Below are 18,443 nucleotides of genomic sequence, written 5' to 3'. Positions count from 1 at the left end.
GTATATATATATAAATATAGGACAAATCGGTGTCTAAAAATGCTGATTTCCGATTGTTATGAAAACTCGGTCGACCTCTAATTAGGATCAAGAATCGTTACCCCTACCCGATGTCCGCCGCCTTGGAGTTGGCCATAGGAGCCCAATTCTTCGCCAAACTGGACCTCTGCAACGATTAAAATCTGGTGAGAATCAGGGAGGGAGATGAGTGGAAAACTGCCTTTAACACCCCTAGAGGTCACTGAGTATTTAGTCATGACCTTCAGAATATGGAACTCACCGGCAGTCTTTCAGGCACTGACCAATGACACTCTTAGGGATATGTTGAATCGGTTCGTCTTTGTTTACCTCGACGACATCCTGGGGCCTGTTGCACAAAACTAGGATAAGGGATTAAGCCAGGATATCTTGGTGATCCTGGCTCAATTGATCCGTAATCCGGTTGCACTAAAGATGGATAGGGGGCAGGAGGATATGTTATGGTATAAATTACCATGGAGATTTATTCTGTGGAGCTAGCCTGCTCCAGACCAGGCTAAATTCCAGGATCTATTTAATCTCATCCCTAATGTCAGTCAGCAGTCACCACAAATGGAAACCAATAGTTATTTCACTGCTCACTATACATTGTTATCACATATAACTAGACCCACTGTTATTATTTAAACGTTTGTGATCATTAATTTCAATGATTTTGGATAAAAAATGATTTTTAGATGATGTTGCTATCATTAGATAATTTACAGTTTCCCATAGACTATAAGGCTATATATAAAATGATAGAATATTAGGGCCACAGAGGGGAAAAAAACACAAGTCATAATATTGTAACCAGTTGTTTTAAAGGACAGTTGTTAAAATGACAGATGTGGGGCATTTCGTGAAATTGTACTTCAGTATGGTTTCATAAACAAAGACATGCTGATGTGCCAGAATATTAAGTATCACATTGTCATAAGTATCAAAACTGTAAAAACAATATGTAGCTTTTCTGCAGAAAGAACCAGCCTCATAAATTTATGACTTTATCCTTTTTCTTCAGTGTGGCCCTAATACTCTGTCATATAAACAAATACACATTCCATATGAATATAAAAACACAATGTGTAACATTATGTTCCTTTATTGAATAAGGACAAAACAAAGCAGGTAAACCATCAGCTCCTTTCGAAACTGAAGTCACAGTGACTCTACAAGATGGAAAGCACAGAATCCAAGCATATTATACAAAATGATACATACACATTCAAAGGTCTGTATATAACACACTCTGCATGTCTGCACACTAAAATAAATGCAGGACAAATCCATACACATCAACTGAACAGACAAATGAATGGATGCAGTAGCCTCCCTGCAGCCTTGTATTACACACAGTATACCGCACAAACATCATAAGAGGCCAAATTCGTCAAAAAACGAACCCAAAAAAACCCAAATTCCTCTGCCACCGCAGGACATATTTAACCAAAATTGAAAGCACACATACTAACTAAAATAATTCAACACATATTGGTCCCTCAGCAGCCGACCACTGTCGTCATCAGGGAAGATTGCCGGATTGTCCCAGTCCATGGCTGGTGGCACTCTGGGGGCCCTCTCCTTCCTCAGGCAGGCCACATTGTGGAGGACAGCACAAGCCACAGTAATATCACATGCCCTAACAGGGCTGACCCTTAATTTGTGAAGGCAGTGAAAGCGTGCCTTCAGGAGGCCAAAGGTCATTTCAACTCTGGCCCTGGTCCTGGCATGGGCATGGTTGTAGGCCTGCTGTGCTTCCTGGGGGTCTGTGAAAGGTGTCAGGAGAAAAGGCTGGCAGCCATAACCCCTGTCTCCCAGCAACACACCAGAGAATTCACCTGTCAACACAAAATCTCATCATTACTACCTCATAAACACAGTGATATTCTTGACACAGCCATGATGGTTATAAATAGGGGTTGTGTGGCTTACCTTGTGATAGGCACTGATAGATTTCAGAGGCCCGAAAGATTCTGGAGTCATGGACTGAGCCAGGCCATTTTGCCACAACATTGCTGATCATACAGTCAGCATTGCAGACCATCTGAAATCATAAGATGAGGAATATTACACATCACTGGCAATGCAGAGTGTTCGTCAATGGACAATATCAAAAAGTTATGTTCACCTGAACATTAATGCTGTGAAAGGATTTCCTATTCACAAAATCGGCCTCATGGGCACCTGAGGGGGCTTTTATCCTTATGTGTGTGCAGTCCACTGCACCAATGACATTGGGGAAACCTGTCACACAAAGTAATGAGTATCCTACTATGTGTTAACAGTTGTCCTGTAATTTGTAGATCCTCTTACCTGCAATCCTATAGAACTCCTCTTTGATGTCACAGAGTCTTCTGTGGCCAGGGAAGGAGATGAAGACATCTGCTAATGCTTTGATAGCCAGACACACACTCCTTATTGTGCGGCAAATTGTGGCCTTGTTCAGCTGTTCTGCATCCCCCACTGAGTACAGGAAGGCTCCACTAGCAAAAAAGCGCAAGGCCACACAAACCATTTGCTCCACACTCAGTGCATGGCTCCGTGCAGTGCGGTGCTTAATCCTGGAACCCAGTAGTCTGCATAGATACCTGATGCCATCTGCAGAAAACCTGTATCTTTCATATAGATGGTCATCAGGGAAGGCCAGTGGGTCCAACCGGTCCCTGAAGACCCTTTCTCGCCTGAAGGCTCTCCTCAGCACAAGTGCTTCTTCATCCACCACATCTCGCACGAATGGGCATGCCATTGTCAGAGCAGAAAGGAACACACAATTTTGGGCCTTCATATAGGCTAGTGGCCACACCTGGTGCTGGGGGGGTGGGCAAAAGAGGGCGATGCCTTATAACGATGACTTGGTTGTACTGATTGCTGGGAAAATAAAAAAAACCTTAGAAAGATGCCACCGTCCTGTGTGCTCACAATAAGAGCTCATATGTCATGGCTCACTTGACTTTACGAGAATATACCTAATTTTTATTTTGAGCTGTGTCATCTTCTTGGAGCTGGGGGAGGAAAGAAAAATAATGATTAATACATTTGTGTTACAGTTAGCATACAGTGTACATTGAAGGCATATCTCACCTCCCTCTCAAGTTTTTTTATTTCAAGGTCCAGTTTCCTAATTGTCCTCTTTTTTATTTCGGACTCCAGTGCAAGATTTTCCATCTTTTTCTTCTTGTACTGAATGTCTATGTCTGCCAGTTCTATTTGGCGCCGGAGGTGGTTGCCATACAACTTTCTGATAGCTTGTGAGCTCTGTGAACACAATACAATTAGCGCAGCTGGAATTTGGCAGGATGTGGTGTCCTTTTATTAATACGCACTATGTTGCCAGGCTGGTTTTCCCACTGTATAGCATCTGGGTCCTGTAAAAGAAATTAGATTTTTTGATTTTGATGAGGACTCCTCACCATTGTAGAGTAAATAGTACTTTCACAGTCTTAACATGATACCTCATGCCTTCTGGAATCCAGAGAGATGGTCTCCTCCTCATCATCGTCTCCATCATGTGCTGTTGCTGCTGCACTGGGGCCTTCACCCTATCACATTTAATCGGATTCATATTGAAGCTAGTAGACAAGACATGCCAGGCCTACAGTATGCCTTTGATGGAGTACTCACTGGATCAGCATCGTCTGGTGCTTGTGCTGGTGGCTCTAACAGGAACACAGTGCTGCCAGGCACTGCAAGGCAATAGGTAAACCAAAGTCAGACAGTCCAAATTGATTCAATATGAATGTGGTTGTATCCCATGTAGAGATGGAAGGACATACCTTGAATGAAGCGGGTGGCATCTTGGGAGGAACCTATGCTCGTCTCTTTCCCCCCAGGGATCCCCTCTAAGACGGGCCTGCCTTTATTTAGCTCCAAGGCCATGTCCTCTGCTGGGGTAAGGTCAGCCTTTGGTGACCCACCACCCGTGCCTTGTCTGTGGGTATTCTTTTTCACTGCTAAAACAGTACAGACAATGTGTGAGCAGGCACCTTCTGGGTACAATATATGCTTGTGCTTTGTTAAATATTAGTCAGGGACCATACCATTCTGCAGAATGTTCTTGTATTTGATTTTGACCTGCTGCCATGTCCGTTTTGGCCCGTTCATGTTTAATCTACACACACACACACACACACATTTAATGGAGTCACACTGCAAAAAATTACTTGGTATTTTTGTCTTGTTTTCAGTAAAAATATCAAAAAATTTATCATAGCTTTATACAGTGTGATGGAGTTACTTTACACAATTTCACTCATATCTGCAGTGCATTTCAATTAAACATTTAACCGTTTCATAATTACAGTACAACTGCATTTTTGGAGATGTGAATTAAATATTTGAATTGTAATTGTGATGTTTCAGCGGAGCGGTGAGTGTGTAATTGTGCACTACTTACGCATTCAGGCGGTCTGCAATACTTTGCCACGCTTTTTCTCTTTGCTTTATCACTGTGGCGGTGTTGCCTTTCTTCTTAATTATATCTTTTACCTCCTCGTATGCCTCCATGAGGATTTGTGCTTCCGACGGGGAAAAGTACGCGGCTCTAGTTGCCATGGTAAATCAGTTAATCTGTGGCGGGGTCTATTTGAGTGAGCCGTGAGCGCGCACCTATCCAGGATTGGTTTCACCTGGCTTAATGAATCCGTGTCTGCTCATCCTGGCTTGGTCTTTGTGCAACCAATTAAGCCTGGACGCACATGTTTTGGCTTCATTGAGCTCAGCTGAGTCATTTATCCCGGATGTCTTAATTCTACTTTTGTGCAACAGGCCCCTGATCTTCTCCAAAAACACCTCCGGAACATATACGGCCCTGTCCCACCTCACTCAAGCAGGTTTTTGCAGGAATCCCGAGGCTGACAGGGCATTCATAGAGATCAAGGGACCTTTCACCTCCGGACCCATCCTCGTTTATCCTGATCCTACTCGCCCCTTTGTGGTAGAGGTGGACATCTCAGATACCGGAGCTGGGGCGGTCCTTTCACAGCGGAACGAGGAGGACAAGAAACTTCACCTATGCGCCTTTCTCTCCAAGCGGTTCTCGACCACCGGAAGTCAACTACGATGTAGCTAACCGGGAGCTCTTGGCAGTTAAGTGGGCCCTTGAGGGGTGGAGACACTGGTTGGAACCACTGCTTCATCTTCTGGTCTCTTCTCTGCGCCTGGGTCCAACTTTACCACATCACCGTTAAAGCATCTCTTAATCCCTTCTCTTAACATGTATGGCCCCAAAACATAATCAAGCAGCTGACCAATTACGCAAGACTTTAGTTCTAAATTAACTGAGATTAATCGACAACTGGATACATTTCTTTATTTCTAAAGTGAAACTATCCTATGCTATCCTAATGCTATTCTAAATGTTGGTTTGATAAATAGTTGGGTTGTTGCTTATGATTTGGAATATGAATGATTTCAATGACCTATTCTCTATTCCTAAGTATATTTCTGAGCATGAGGACTTAGAGGGATGTCTGTCCTATATGTTGTGAGGAGGCCTGTGTTTAGACACTGGGTTCTATTGTAATTTTGGGAGCATTTATGTTTTGTTATTTTCATTTTTACTCAACAAATGTATTATTCTATATGTTTAAACAGGTGCAAGTCTGTATTATGGTATAAACATTGTAAACTCAGTTTCTGAAGGGTGAATAATTACATTGAAGGGATTTGATTATTTATTATCTTTACATTTTGATTATGGATTTTTTAATTGTATTATATATTCTGCAACTACTGTTAGTAAGGTGCCATGTTACTGTTCTGATTCTTCAGAAGGGACTGAGTCCCTTGAGAGGGGAATGTTGGGGAATAATCAGAATTGGTGGGTAACATAGATAGGATGTTTTATTTTCATGATATGCTTATGAGTTATTTCTCATAAGAATGTATTTTGTTGTACTATAGTGGTGGCCATTGGCAGTTATCTGTTCTATGTCAAGACTAAGTTGCATGGGCCGCAGAGAGGGGAGAGGTCAAGGTGTCATCATGTGTAAACATATCTTTTGCTCCACTGTGTCTGTGTGCCAGTCACTCCCTACTTTTCCCATCGGGGAGAGGAGGATGGCAGTGTCTGGAATCATTCTATACTCTCTGTGAGTTTGTCCAGGATTGGTTGTATTTAGAATTGGTTGTATCTAAATGACAATTTGATATATGCCTGTTGATATGGAGGATTGGTTTATGGTTCTGGGTTTGAGTAAGGAGACAAAGCTGAACGATTTATTTTGTCTATGCTGTCTGACTATGTGTGTTATTTGCTATTAAAGGATCTCAGTTGCAATGTAGAGGGGGCTCTCAGAGAATTCATGGATAGACACTGAATTGATCTGAGAGTCACAGGGTTGTGATAGAGCTCATATAATTAAAGATGGACTTTGATAACTAACTCTGACTTGTGTGGTTTGCTCTCATGATTTGGTAAATAGAGGACATTTCCACGACAAAAACCAACCTCTTCTCAAAACGGTTGTTATTTCCTCTCTTACATGGCCCCACATGAATATAGAATCGCTGCGGCAATCCTGGAGCGACTAATAAGATTCAGGTATTGAAGAATAGCTATACCGAGGGCAACCTCAATGGTGGGACTTCAACTGACACCTCAACACAGTTAATCAAGCACTTGAGACCACTCGGCCTGACAACACATTTGTCAAATGTCTCGATGGGATCGACACATGGCCCTGCCATTGCTCTGCCTAACTTTCATTGATTTCAATCAAGAGTTTACATACAGCAACTACAGTTCTTTAGGGTCATTTGCCACATGGATATTACAAGGTGAGGTGGCTGAGTGGTAAAGGTGATGGACTGCTAATCCATTGTGCGCTGCGTGCATGGGTTCAAATCCCATCCTCATCATGTAACCTGTAAAATTCTGTACCATTTTATGGCATTGGAAGATTTTGACTTTCAAAAACCCTGGAAAATGAGTGGTGAAGGCGGTGAACGACATGTGTGGATTATAACACCAACCTCTTCACAAAACATTTGTGTTTTCCTCTCTTGCATGACCCCACATGAATATAGAATCCCTGCGCAATCCTAGAGTGACTGATACGGTTCAGGTATTGAAGAATAGCTTTACCAAGGGCAACCTCAATGGTGGGATGTGAACCGACACCTCAAAACACAATCAAGCGAGAGCACAGGACTTGGAATCTGAGTGGTGAAGGCGGTGAACGACATGTGTGGATTATAACACCAACCTCTTCACAAAACATTTGTGTTTTCCTCTCTTGCATGACCCCACATGAATATAGAATCCCTGCGCAATCCTAGAGTGACTGATACGGTTCAGGTATTGAAGAATAGCTTTACCAAGGGCAACCTCAATGGTGGTATGTGAACCGGCAATGTGATTTTCTGGATTTTTTTTCTCATTTTGTCTGTCATAGTTGAAGTGTACCTATGATGAAAATGACAGGCCTCTCTCATCTTTTTAAGTGGGAGAACTTGCACAATTGGTCGCTGACTAAATACTTTTTTGCCCCACTGTAAATGTAACCTTTTTAAAACTAAAAATAAGTCAGTTAAGAACAAATTCTTATCGACAATGACGGCCTACACCGGGCCACCCCCATGTGACTCCCAATCACGGCCGGTTGTAATACAGCCTGGATTTGAACCAGGGTGTCTGTAATGACGCCTCTACCACTGAGACGCTATGCCTTAAGGCGCTGCACCACTCAGGACCCCTACAAATAACAGGGGAGGGTAGCATTTTTTTTGGGGGGGTGTTCATTGTGTCTCTGTAACATTCTCAAACAAAATTATCCACAATTCATTCATGATTATCCATAATCATGGTAGCCTCCACATGGATATAGAAGTGATCAGAAACATCTATTCTTACAATAAAATTGACTCCAAAATGGTACAAGACATTATTCACCATTCAGTTCATATTGGGCAAAACATACTGCAAATGCATCCAACAAGCTTGTAAAGACAAGCTTTTGATGTAGTCATTATGTGGGTGCCAAATGGCAAATGTATTGCACTATATAGGGATAGGGTGCCATTTAGGACTAAGCTCACTGGGAGCCCTAAAGTATGCACAATCTATAAAATCTAACTAATGCATCCTAACCCACAGATACACTATATATATAGACAAAAGTATGTGGACACCCCTTCACATTAGTGGATTTAGCCATTTTAGCCACACCTATTGCTGGCAGGTGTATAAAAACAAGCACAGCCATGCAATCTCCATAGAGCGACATTGAATTGCCTTACTTAAGAACGCAGTGACTTTCAATGTGGCAGGACCCCACCATTCCAAGTCAGTTCATAAAATGTCTGCCTTGCTAGATCTGCCCTGGTCGACTGTAAGTGCTGTTATTGTGACGTGGAAATGTTTAGGAGCAACAACAGCTCAGCCGCGAAGTAGTAGGCCACACAAGCTAACAGAACAGGACCGCCACGTGCTGAAGCGCGTAAAAAATCTGTACTCGGTTGCAACACTCACTACCAAGTTCCAAACTGCCTCTGAAAGCAATATCAGCACAAAAACTGTTCAGGGGCTTCATGAAATGGGTTTCCATGACCGAGCAGCCGCACACAAGCCTAAGACCACTACGTGCAATGCCAAGCGTCGACTGTAGTTGTGTAACGCTTGCTGCCATTGGACTCTGGAGCAGTGGAAATGCGTTCTCTGGGGTGATGAATCACACTTCACCATCCGGCAGTCCGACAGACAAATAGGGATTTGGCGTATGCCAGGAGAGTGCTAGCTGCCCCAATGCATAGTGCCAACTGTAAAGTTTGGTTGAGGAGGAATAATGGGCTAGGCCCCCCTTAGTTCCAGTGAGGGAAAATCTTAACGCTACAGCATACAATGACATTCTAGACAATTCTGTTCTTACAACTTTGTGGGAACAGTTTGAGAAAGGGCATTCATTACTTGTCTCAGCATGACAATGCCCCCATGCACAACGCAAAGTCCATACAGAAATAGTTTGTAGCAGTCAGTGTGGAAGAACTCAACTGGCTTGCACAGAGCCCTGTCCTCAACTCCATTGAACACCTTTGGGATGAATTAGAACACCGACTGCGAGCCAGGCCTAATCACCCAACATTTGTCCGACCTCAAAAATGCGCTTGTGGCTGAATGGAAGCAAGTCCCTGCAGCAATGTTCCAACATCTAGTGCAAAGCCTTCCTAGAAGAGTAGAGGCTGTCTTAGCAGCAAATTAATCCATATTAATACCCATGATTTTGGAATGAGATCGACGAGCAGGTGTCCATATATTTTTGGTCATGTAGCGTATATCTGCAAGACATTAAATGCATTCGGTTATCTTCGACCAATAAATGCAGAAATGCATCGAACACACTGACAACATCATAGAGTTTAAGTTAAAACATTGTTGAATCTTAAAAGGCCAAATAAAAAAAACACTGCCCAAACAAATGTACCATTAGTCTCTACTTTGAGTTCACAGTATCATTAGCATTGCTTTAACACTGACTTATTCTGCTTTCCATGCTGCATCCTTCAGGCTTGACCTTTGTGACTTCAATGACCGTGGTAACTTTATTGCATACAGAATAAGCACCAAAGCCTAATGTTAAACTCCAGGAGGTCAGGTCATGAATTGTAGACTTTTGACTAGATAAAACAAAATGTCATATCTGCAGATAAAAAAATTAAAAAATAGTTCCAGACAGCTGTATTGTGGCAAACAAAACAGCATGCCCCTTGTCCAAAAAAGGGGAACACTTGCTTAGGAAGTCTTAAAGGATTTAACAAACAGCTTACCCTAAGGGGAAGATGTGTCAAATCCGTTTACTTCTAAGCAATTACAATTATATACAAACAAATCTGCCTGAAAAACTGTAGGGTTGGTTGACAGTCAGGAGTTAAATATGGTAACCACTTTCATGGGAGGAGATGCACATTTGTACAGCATATTAATATATGTACTAAGGCAAATTAAAAGTAGAAGAAATTACTTTGTGGGTTCTAACCAAAAAGCTTATCTGTGCACAGAAATAAAGACATGTGGGTGGGGAAGGCAAGTCTCAGTGCAAATGCTTCAGCTTGCGTAGCCGCAGGGGGTTTCGCAGGGCCTCTGCATTTGGGATGTTGGAGACCTCTCGGTTGGGAGAGCAGAAGAGCACCCTACCACGATGATTGAACATGTAGAAAGACGGGTGGTTCCTCAATGTGTCAAACGTCCTAAAAAATGAGAAGAGGGCAGTGAGTAGTTTGAACTATACTCATGATTATGTTTTCAGTGCGATAGGTCAATAACAATAGGGCTACTCATATAGGCAAGTCAATTATTATGCTGATTTGCAACACTATACATGCCAACTACAACAACAAGTGAAATCCCTGCAACACTTAACAAAGAGCTGCAGTCAGGTTCAGAATGGGGTGGCCAGAAGGCCAGCATCCTGGAATCACCTCTTCACTGTTGATGTTGAGACTGGTGTTTTGCAGGTACTATTTAATGATGCTGCCAGTTGAGGACTTGTGAGGTGTCTGTTTCTCAAACTAGACACTAATGTACTTGTCCTCTTGCTCAGTTGTGCACCGGGGCCTCCCACTCCTCTTTCTATTCTGGTGAGAGCCAGTTCACAGTGTTATGTGAATGGAGTAGTACACAGCATTGTACGAGATCTTAATTTTCTTGGGAATTTCTCGCATTTCTCAGAACAAGAACAGACTGGCGAGTTTCAGAAGAAAGGTCTTTGTTTCTGACCATTTTGAGCCTGTAATTGAACCCACAAATGCTGATGCTCCAGATACTCAACTAGTCTAAAGGCCAGTTTTATTGCTTCTTTAATCAGAACAGTTTCAGCTGTGCCAACATAATTACAAAATGGTTTTCTAATGATCAATTAGCCTTTTAAAATGATTAACTTGGATTAGCTAACACAACGTGCCATTGGACCACAGGAGTGATGGTTGCTGATAATGGGCCTCTTGTACGCCTATGTAGATATTCCATAATTTTATTTTATTATTATTTATTTTTTAGTTGGCCGTTTCCAGCTACAATCGTCATTTACAACATTAACAATGTCTAAACTATATTTCTGATCGATTAGATGTTATTTTAATGTACAAAAATGTTTTGCCTTTGTTTCAAAAACAAGGACATTTCTAAGTGACCCCAAACTTTTCAACTGTAGTGTATCTACAACAGAACCTAAACATGGCAAGAAGTCTGTCCATGACAAAGTGCTGCTCTGCCTTCTTAATAACACTATCAATAAGGTAGGTCCTACAGGACCTAGTTTTGTCGCACCTGGACTACTGTTCATTTGTGTGGTCAGGTGCCACATAAAGGGACCTCGGAAAATTACAATTGGCACAGAACAGGACAGCTGGCCCTTAAATGTACACGGAGAGCTAACATCAATAATATGCATGTCAATCTCATGGCTCAAAGTAGAGGAGAGATTGACTTCATCACTACTTGTATTTGTGAGAAGTATTGACATGTTGAATGCGTCGAGCTGTCTGTCTAAACTACTGGCACACAGCTCGGAAACCCATGCAAACCCCCACAAGACATGCCACCAGAGGTCTCTTCACAGTCCCCAAGTCCAGAACAGACTATGGGAGGCACACAGTACTACACAAAGCCATGACTACATTCAACATCAAGTACCTGATACAGCAGTAGAATCAGATAAAAAACAGATACAAATACACCACATGCAACAGTGGGGACTGTGAAGACACACACGCATACACACACACATGGATGGATTTTGAGTTGTAGATATGTGGTAGAGTAGTGGCGTGGCCTGAGGGCACACACTTAATGTGTTGTGAAATCTTTTGTGAAATGTATTGTAATGTTTTTAAAATTGTATAACTGTCTCAATTCTGCTGGACCCCAGGAAGAGTACCTGCTGAGCTAATGGGGATCCATAATAAATATAATTACTGAAATGAAGGCTTACTTGTTTTTCAGCTCTGAGGATGCATCCATATCTTTAAACTCTCCAGAGATGTGGACAATACCATAAATGGTCAGAACAAAAGCTAACAAAGTCTGTAAAACAATCTGCAAAACAAAATTAAAACAATAGATATATATTTTTCTTTTGAAATATGTTTAGTCAAAACGGTACAATTAATAGAATGGATCTACATCAAAGAATGGAATAACTTACTTGCTATTTAGTATTAAATAACTTACATCTATTGGTAGGGTTTCATTTTCTTTTTCTGTCAGACGCATGTAGGATCGATCTGGTGGGGGGAAAGAACAACATTTATCACACTGGAATCAAGGTGGCTACAGCTGAGACAAAATCAAGTGGGTAGCTAGTCTCATTGCATCCATAGCAGATGTTGCAAGCGGCAAGCTAACTTGCGTAACTGTTAGTACTTTGGCTTTTGGAGCATAGCTTCCAACTGGATCCTGGATTTCCTGACGGGACGACACCAGGTGGTGAGGGTAGGAAATGACTCCGTACACTGGTCCTCAACACAGAGCCACCCCCTCCTCCACGGATGTGCTTAGCCCCCTCCTGTACTCTCTGTTCACCCATGACTGTGTGGCCATACACGACTATAACTCAATCAAGTTTGTTGACTACACAAGAGTGGTAGGCCTGAATACTAACAACGAGAGACTACAGGGAGTAGGTCAGAGCCAGGAAAATAACCTCTCTCTTAACAAATCGAAGGCGCTTATCCTGGACTACAGGAGACAGAAGAGAAATCACACCCGATCCTCGGGGCCGCAGTGGATAGGGTCAAAAGTGGAGGTCGGACGATTAAATCGGAATGGCCGATTAATTTGGGCCGATTTCAAGTTTTCATAACAATCGGAAATCGGTATTTTTGGGCGCCGATTAGTATATATATTTTTTTTTACACCTTTATTTAACTAGGCAAGTCAGTTAAACAACACATTCTTATTTTCAATGACGGCCTAGGAACGAGGCAGAACGACAGATTTTTACCTTGTCAGCTCGGGGATACAATCTTGCAACCTTACAGTTAACTAGTCCTTCGCTCTAACCACCTGCCTCACGAGGAGACTGACTGCCTGTTATGCGAATGCAGTAAGCCAAGGTAAGTTGCAAACTTAGCATTAAACTTATCTTATAAAAAACAATCAACGACTGTCGTTGCTCCAATGTGTACTTAACCATAAATATCAATGCCTTTCTTAAAATCAATACACAATTATATATTTTTAAACCTGCATATTTAACCAAAATAAATCCAGGTTAGCAGGCAATATTAACCAGGTGAAATTGTGTCACTTCTCTTGCGTTCATTGCACACAGAGTCAGGGTTTATGCAACAGTTTGAGCTGTCTGGCTCTTTGCGAACTAATTTGCCAGAATTTTACACAACATTGAAGGTTGTGCAATGTAACAGGAATATTTAGACTCATGGATGCCACTCGTTAGAAAAATTACAGAACGGAATAAACATTTTGTTTGAGGTGATACGTTTCCGGATTTGACCTAAGGCTCGTATTTCTGTGTGTTTATTATAGTTAAGTCTATGATTTAATATTTGATAGAGCAGTCTGACTGAGGGGTGGTAGGCAGCAGCAGGCTCATAATAGTCAAAGGTATATGGTTTAGAGAGAAATAGTCGAGGCGTTATAATTTCTGTAATAACTTGCGGCTGAACTTGAAGGGGTTCCTTCGTTATTTTACCGTTCATGTCTTCCATAGAGAATGTTTTGATCTAATTCAAATAAGGTCTGTGTTTCGTGCAGGCTTAAACCGAGGCGTTTTGATACCCGTGTAAATCTCACTAGGATAAGGTAACGTTTGTCAAAATATTTTCATAAATCTACTCTACAAAAAAAAAATCTTTGCTTATATTTAGCCAATATTGATCAGAGTTACCTTGTCCTATGGATATCTACAGTTATAAAATTGGCAAGGTGGTATAAGCATACACAAAACAGACCTTATTTTAAGTTAATCTAAAAATATCCTATGGAATAAATGAATGAAGGAACCGCTTTTCAGATTTTGCTAGGTGTCATGGGAATTATGACTAGCACTTTGGTAGTCAATTCTTACCATGTCCATGATTAAAATAGGATTTCCTGCATATAGAAATTACAGTTTTTGTTTTCAACATTCATCACAGGCAACTTACACTATTTTTATTCAAACAATTGAGTATTTGTCTCCTAAGCAGACTCTCCAGTATCATTGTCACTTCAGAGCTGTGTGCGTGTTTTACAGATGGCATAGAAAAGCAGAGGACCAGTGTGGGACTATTACATGGAATTGGCACCAGGGAAAGCAAGGTGTCTTGTTTGTGATAAGGACAAGCATGGGGTCAGCAACGGCTAAATCAAGAAATACCACCAACCTGTGGAATCACCTTAAGAACACCCATCCAAAAGCCCATAATATGTATTATATTAAGTTAAAATTAAAGTGGTCATTGTTCATTAAGTATTGTAGCAATTGTCATTATTAGAAAAAAAAAAATATATATATATATATATATACACACACATTTTTAAAAATGGGCTGATTAATCGGTATCAGCCTTTTTTTTTTTGTCTTCCAATAATCGGTATCAGCGTTGAAAAATCATAATCGGTCGACCTCTATTCAAAAGCTTTAAGTTCCTCGGAGCGCACATCACGGAGGACCTGAAATTGTCTCGCCACACCGACATCGTGGTTAAGGCACAAAAGTGCCTCTACAACCTCAGGCAGCTAAAAAAAATTGCCATGGCCCCTAACCAGTGGTGTAGTACTCGAGACCGGTCTCGGTTTTGTCTCTGTGTTGGATACATTTTTACCCTGTCTTGACTTGGTCTCGGAAAATGACAACTAGTCATTTCCTACCGAGACCAGTAGAGTGGAAAACTAATAATTATCAGCTCCCATTCAGCCAGCCCATAAAACCACTTCGCCAGGCTAATGTAGTCACACTCCTTCACGACACAATATCTTATTGTCTATTGAGACCTGGGCTTCCTACTTTACTTGTAACATTACTGTTCTTTACTTTTGTTGAAAAATATCCTCAAGTTCATCAGAATTTCCTTGACTCACTGGTAGGGAAGAGTGGGGTACATTGTTTGAAAGTTGCATGCGCACTATTAATAAGTGGTGACTGGGGGAAGTCTCAGACCCCTAGCCGGTCTCCCGGTTCTGACTTGAATCAGTCTCAGTTTAGGTAGTCTCGAACACAACACTGCCACTAAGACCCTCACAAACTCTACAGCTGCACCATTAGAGCATTCTGTCAGGCTGCATCACCGCCTTGTACGGCAACTGATCTGCCCTCAACCACACAGAGGGTGGTGCAGGCAGCCCAACGCATCACAATGCTGCCTGCCCTCCTGGACATCTACAGCACATGGTGTCAAAGGAAGGCCAAGAAGATCATTAAGGACCTCAGCCACCCGACTGTCCCGAGACACTGACTGTTCACTCAGCTATTGCCCAACAGAGACAGGACAGCTGCATCTTCGCTCAGACCGAGAGGCTAAAAAACAGCTTGTATTATCAAGCCATCACTGTTGAACAGCTATCGCTAGCCGTCTACCAGGTGATGCTTACTCACACAAAACACACAAGCTATCACACACACTACATACTCGCAAACACATACACAAAGCCAATGCTGTCCCACGCTATAGATATTAAACCACTCGTCATTTCCCATTTCACACAGTATTTAAATACTGTATCCCCGACATAGCTCATAATATTTCTACTGTACATTGTATTTTATTTACACTGGATTATTGACAGACAGTGCCTAGAAGGCCAGCATCCCGGAAGGCCAGCATCGCGTCTTCACTGTTGCCGTTGAGACTGGTGTTTTGCAGGTACTATTTAATGAAGCTGCCAGTAGCGGATTTGTGAGGCATCCGTTTTTCAAACTAGACACTGTAATGTGCTTGTCCTCTTGCTCAGTTGTGCACCGGGACCTCCCACTCCTCTTTCTATTCTGGTTAGAGAGTTATCGCTGTTCTGTGAATGGAGTAGTACACAGCGTTGTACAAGATCTTCAGTTTCTTTGCAATTTCTCGCATGGAATAGCCATCATTTCTCAGAACAATAATAGACTGACGAGTTTCAGAAGAAAGGTCTTTGTTTCTGGCCATTTTGAGCCTGTAATCGAACCCACAAATGCTGATGCTCCAGATACTCAGTCTAAAGAAGACCAGTTTTATTGCTTATTTAATCAGAACAGCAGTTTTCAGCTGTGTGAACAATTGCAGAAAGGTTATAATGATCAATTAGCCTTTTAAAATTATAAACTTGAATTAGCTAACACAACGTGCCATTGATGATTGCTGATAATGGGCCTATGTAGATATTCCATAAAAATAGCTTGAATTTTTATTTAAATGTGCCGTTTCCAGCTACGATAGTCATTTACAACATTGACAATGTCTACAATGTATTTCTGATCAGGTTGGTGTTATTTTAATGGACAAAAAAATGCGCTTTTCTTTAAAAAAAACAAGGACATTTCTAAACTTCTGAACGGTAGTGTATGAACTTTTTTTACATTCAATTCTAGCTGATCTTGGGGAAATTATCACATAGTACATACGTAGATTGCATTGGATTACTGCCTCGGTGCTATTTGTGTTCATCAGATTCATCCCGCAGTTCTTGATTCCCTGTCTTTTTTCCCCTTGCAGTAAAATGTCAGACAGTTCAAATGTATTGTTAGGATAACGATTTCGCTGCACCCGCTATAAAACCTGCTAAATTGTGTACGCGACCAATAAACCTTGATTTGATTCCTTGTTTTCAATTGAATACGTGTTAATATAAAGTCACGTACAGCTAACAGACCGCGTTGGCAGCAAGACATTGTTAGCTAGCTAGCTACTGTAACGTCAGTAGCTTTGGGACACATCAACGTGTCTGAACTAAAACATGTTCTGTCCCGACGGTACCAGCTAGCTGCCATACTATGCCAATAATATGACATGCTAAATCGCTAGCTAGTAGTTAGCCATCTGGTTTAAGGATAATTCTTCATCGCTTGATAAACTGGTTTGGTTTATGTTTAACGAAAGTTAGCTAGCACGCGCTAGTTATAACAGGCCGCAGTACACTGCATGGTTGATATCTGACTGTGTATTTCGATCTAAACAGCTAAATAAAAGGCCAGATATGTGTATCTTATTGTATCGCACTTACGTTGTGCCGCTGAGAAAGCAGCATGAGCCAGGGCAAATAGACCGACCCCTACGACATCTCTCCAAAAAGACGAAACCATGTTCAAGAGAAGTGATCAATTTTCTTCTTCGATGGGGTTTAAGGGCGGTTTGCATCCAATGTTAATGTTGCATTACCACCACCAGCTGGACGGGGTATTGAATAAGACAAAAAAAAACATTACGGGAAATGGGGAAAACGACTTAATACAAAATGAAACACGTCAACTAAGAAAAACCATCCCACCTCTTCAATCACAGTCCACTGCTAAATACATCCATACACAAGCTCAGGGGCCTGTGATAGCGGAACATTCACTGACAGCATTTCCTGCACTGGCTCGGCTGTGAAATCACAACACCCAAAAAACGTTCAGCAGCATTCAATTTTCTTCTACTTCTCCTCTTGTGCTGTACAATTTTTTACCATATCAATACAAATACAAAGTCCACCTTTTTAACATGTAGCATTTCAATATTCTTTGTTTTTATTTAACCTTTATTTAACTAGGCAATTTAATACATTCTTATTTTCAATGGCGGCCTAGGAACAGTGGGTTAACTGCCTTGTTCAGGGGCAGAACAACCTTGTCAGCTCAGGGATTCAATCTAGCAACCTTTCGGTTACTAGCCCAACACTCTTAACTACTTGGCTACCTGCCGCCCCACTGTCCTTTGTATTCATGTTACCTGATTAAATTGCTGTACAATATGATCTTGTTGCCGTCTGATGCACATGCAGATGTCATAAATCCGCACTGCAGAGCTCTCCCTGTACTATGCCGTGCCTTGATTCTATTACTGATGATATCTAGAAATGTGCATGTTCACCCTGGCCCACCTACTGTTGCTAGCCCCAATTCTGACTTGCTCTCTGATATCTGCTTCACTGATTTCTGCTTATAACCTAAAATGGATCAATTGAAAGTGTGGGTTCACAGCTCCAATCCAGATGTGTTGGTCATTACTGAGACGTGGTTAAGGAAGAGTGTTTTGAATACTGATGTTAACCTTTCTGTTTATAACCTTTTTCTGCAAGACATATCTTCCAAAGGTGGGGGAGTTACAATCTTTACCAAGGATCACCTTCAGTGCTCGGTTGTCTCCACAAAGTCTGTCCCCAAACAATTTGATATGCTGGTTTTAAGCATTAAACTTTCAAATAGCTCTTTGTTGACTGTTGCTGGGTGCTATCATCCTCCATCAGCACCGGCCTGTACCCTACATGCCCTAAGCTCTCTCCTGGCCCCTTACACTAAGTCTGAATTTGTCCT

General features: G+C 41.7%; 2 protein-coding genes across 2 annotated transcripts; both read right to left on the bottom strand.

Annotated features, from left to right (window-relative positions):
* Window positions 1-1,086: 1,086 nt before the first annotated feature.
* LOC135565295 (uncharacterized) lies at window positions 1,087-7,749 on the bottom strand. Its single transcript, XM_065011533.1, has 11 exons — window positions 4,415-7,749; window positions 4,059-4,129; window positions 3,795-3,971; window positions 3,643-3,704; window positions 3,474-3,560; window positions 3,345-3,386; window positions 3,103-3,276; window positions 2,988-3,023; window positions 2,335-2,889; window positions 1,954-2,065; window positions 1,087-1,859 (listed from the first exon to the last, which is right to left on the bottom strand). Exons 1-8 carry the CDS (start codon window positions 4,570-4,572, stop codon window positions 2,988-2,990), a joined length of 807 nt encoding a protein of 268 aa, XP_064867605.1. The 5' UTR covers window positions 4,573-7,749; the 3' UTR covers window positions 1,087-1,859; window positions 1,954-2,065; window positions 2,335-2,889.
* A 1,496-nt stretch (window positions 7,750-9,245) lies between these two features.
* On the bottom strand, window positions 9,246-17,470 carry LOC115107437 (ER membrane protein complex subunit 5-like). The gene is made up of 4 exons (XM_029630840.2): window positions 17,153-17,470; window positions 12,185-12,237; window positions 11,946-12,049; window positions 9,246-10,203 (listed from the first exon to the last, which is right to left on the bottom strand). Exons 1-4 carry the CDS (start codon window positions 17,229-17,231, stop codon window positions 10,047-10,049), a joined length of 393 nt encoding a protein of 130 aa, XP_029486700.1. The 5' UTR covers window positions 17,232-17,470; the 3' UTR covers window positions 9,246-10,046.
* Between the last annotated feature and the right edge of the window lie 973 nt (window positions 17,471-18,443).

Source organism: Oncorhynchus nerka, linkage group LG3, assembly GCF_034236695.1.
Source record: "Oncorhynchus nerka isolate Pitt River linkage group LG3, Oner_Uvic_2.0, whole genome shotgun sequence".
Taxonomy (NCBI): Eukaryota; Metazoa; Chordata; class Actinopteri; order Salmoniformes; family Salmonidae; genus Oncorhynchus; species Oncorhynchus nerka.
Note: the sequence above shows the minus strand (reverse complement) of the source record. Positions and strands in the feature narration are given on the sequence as shown.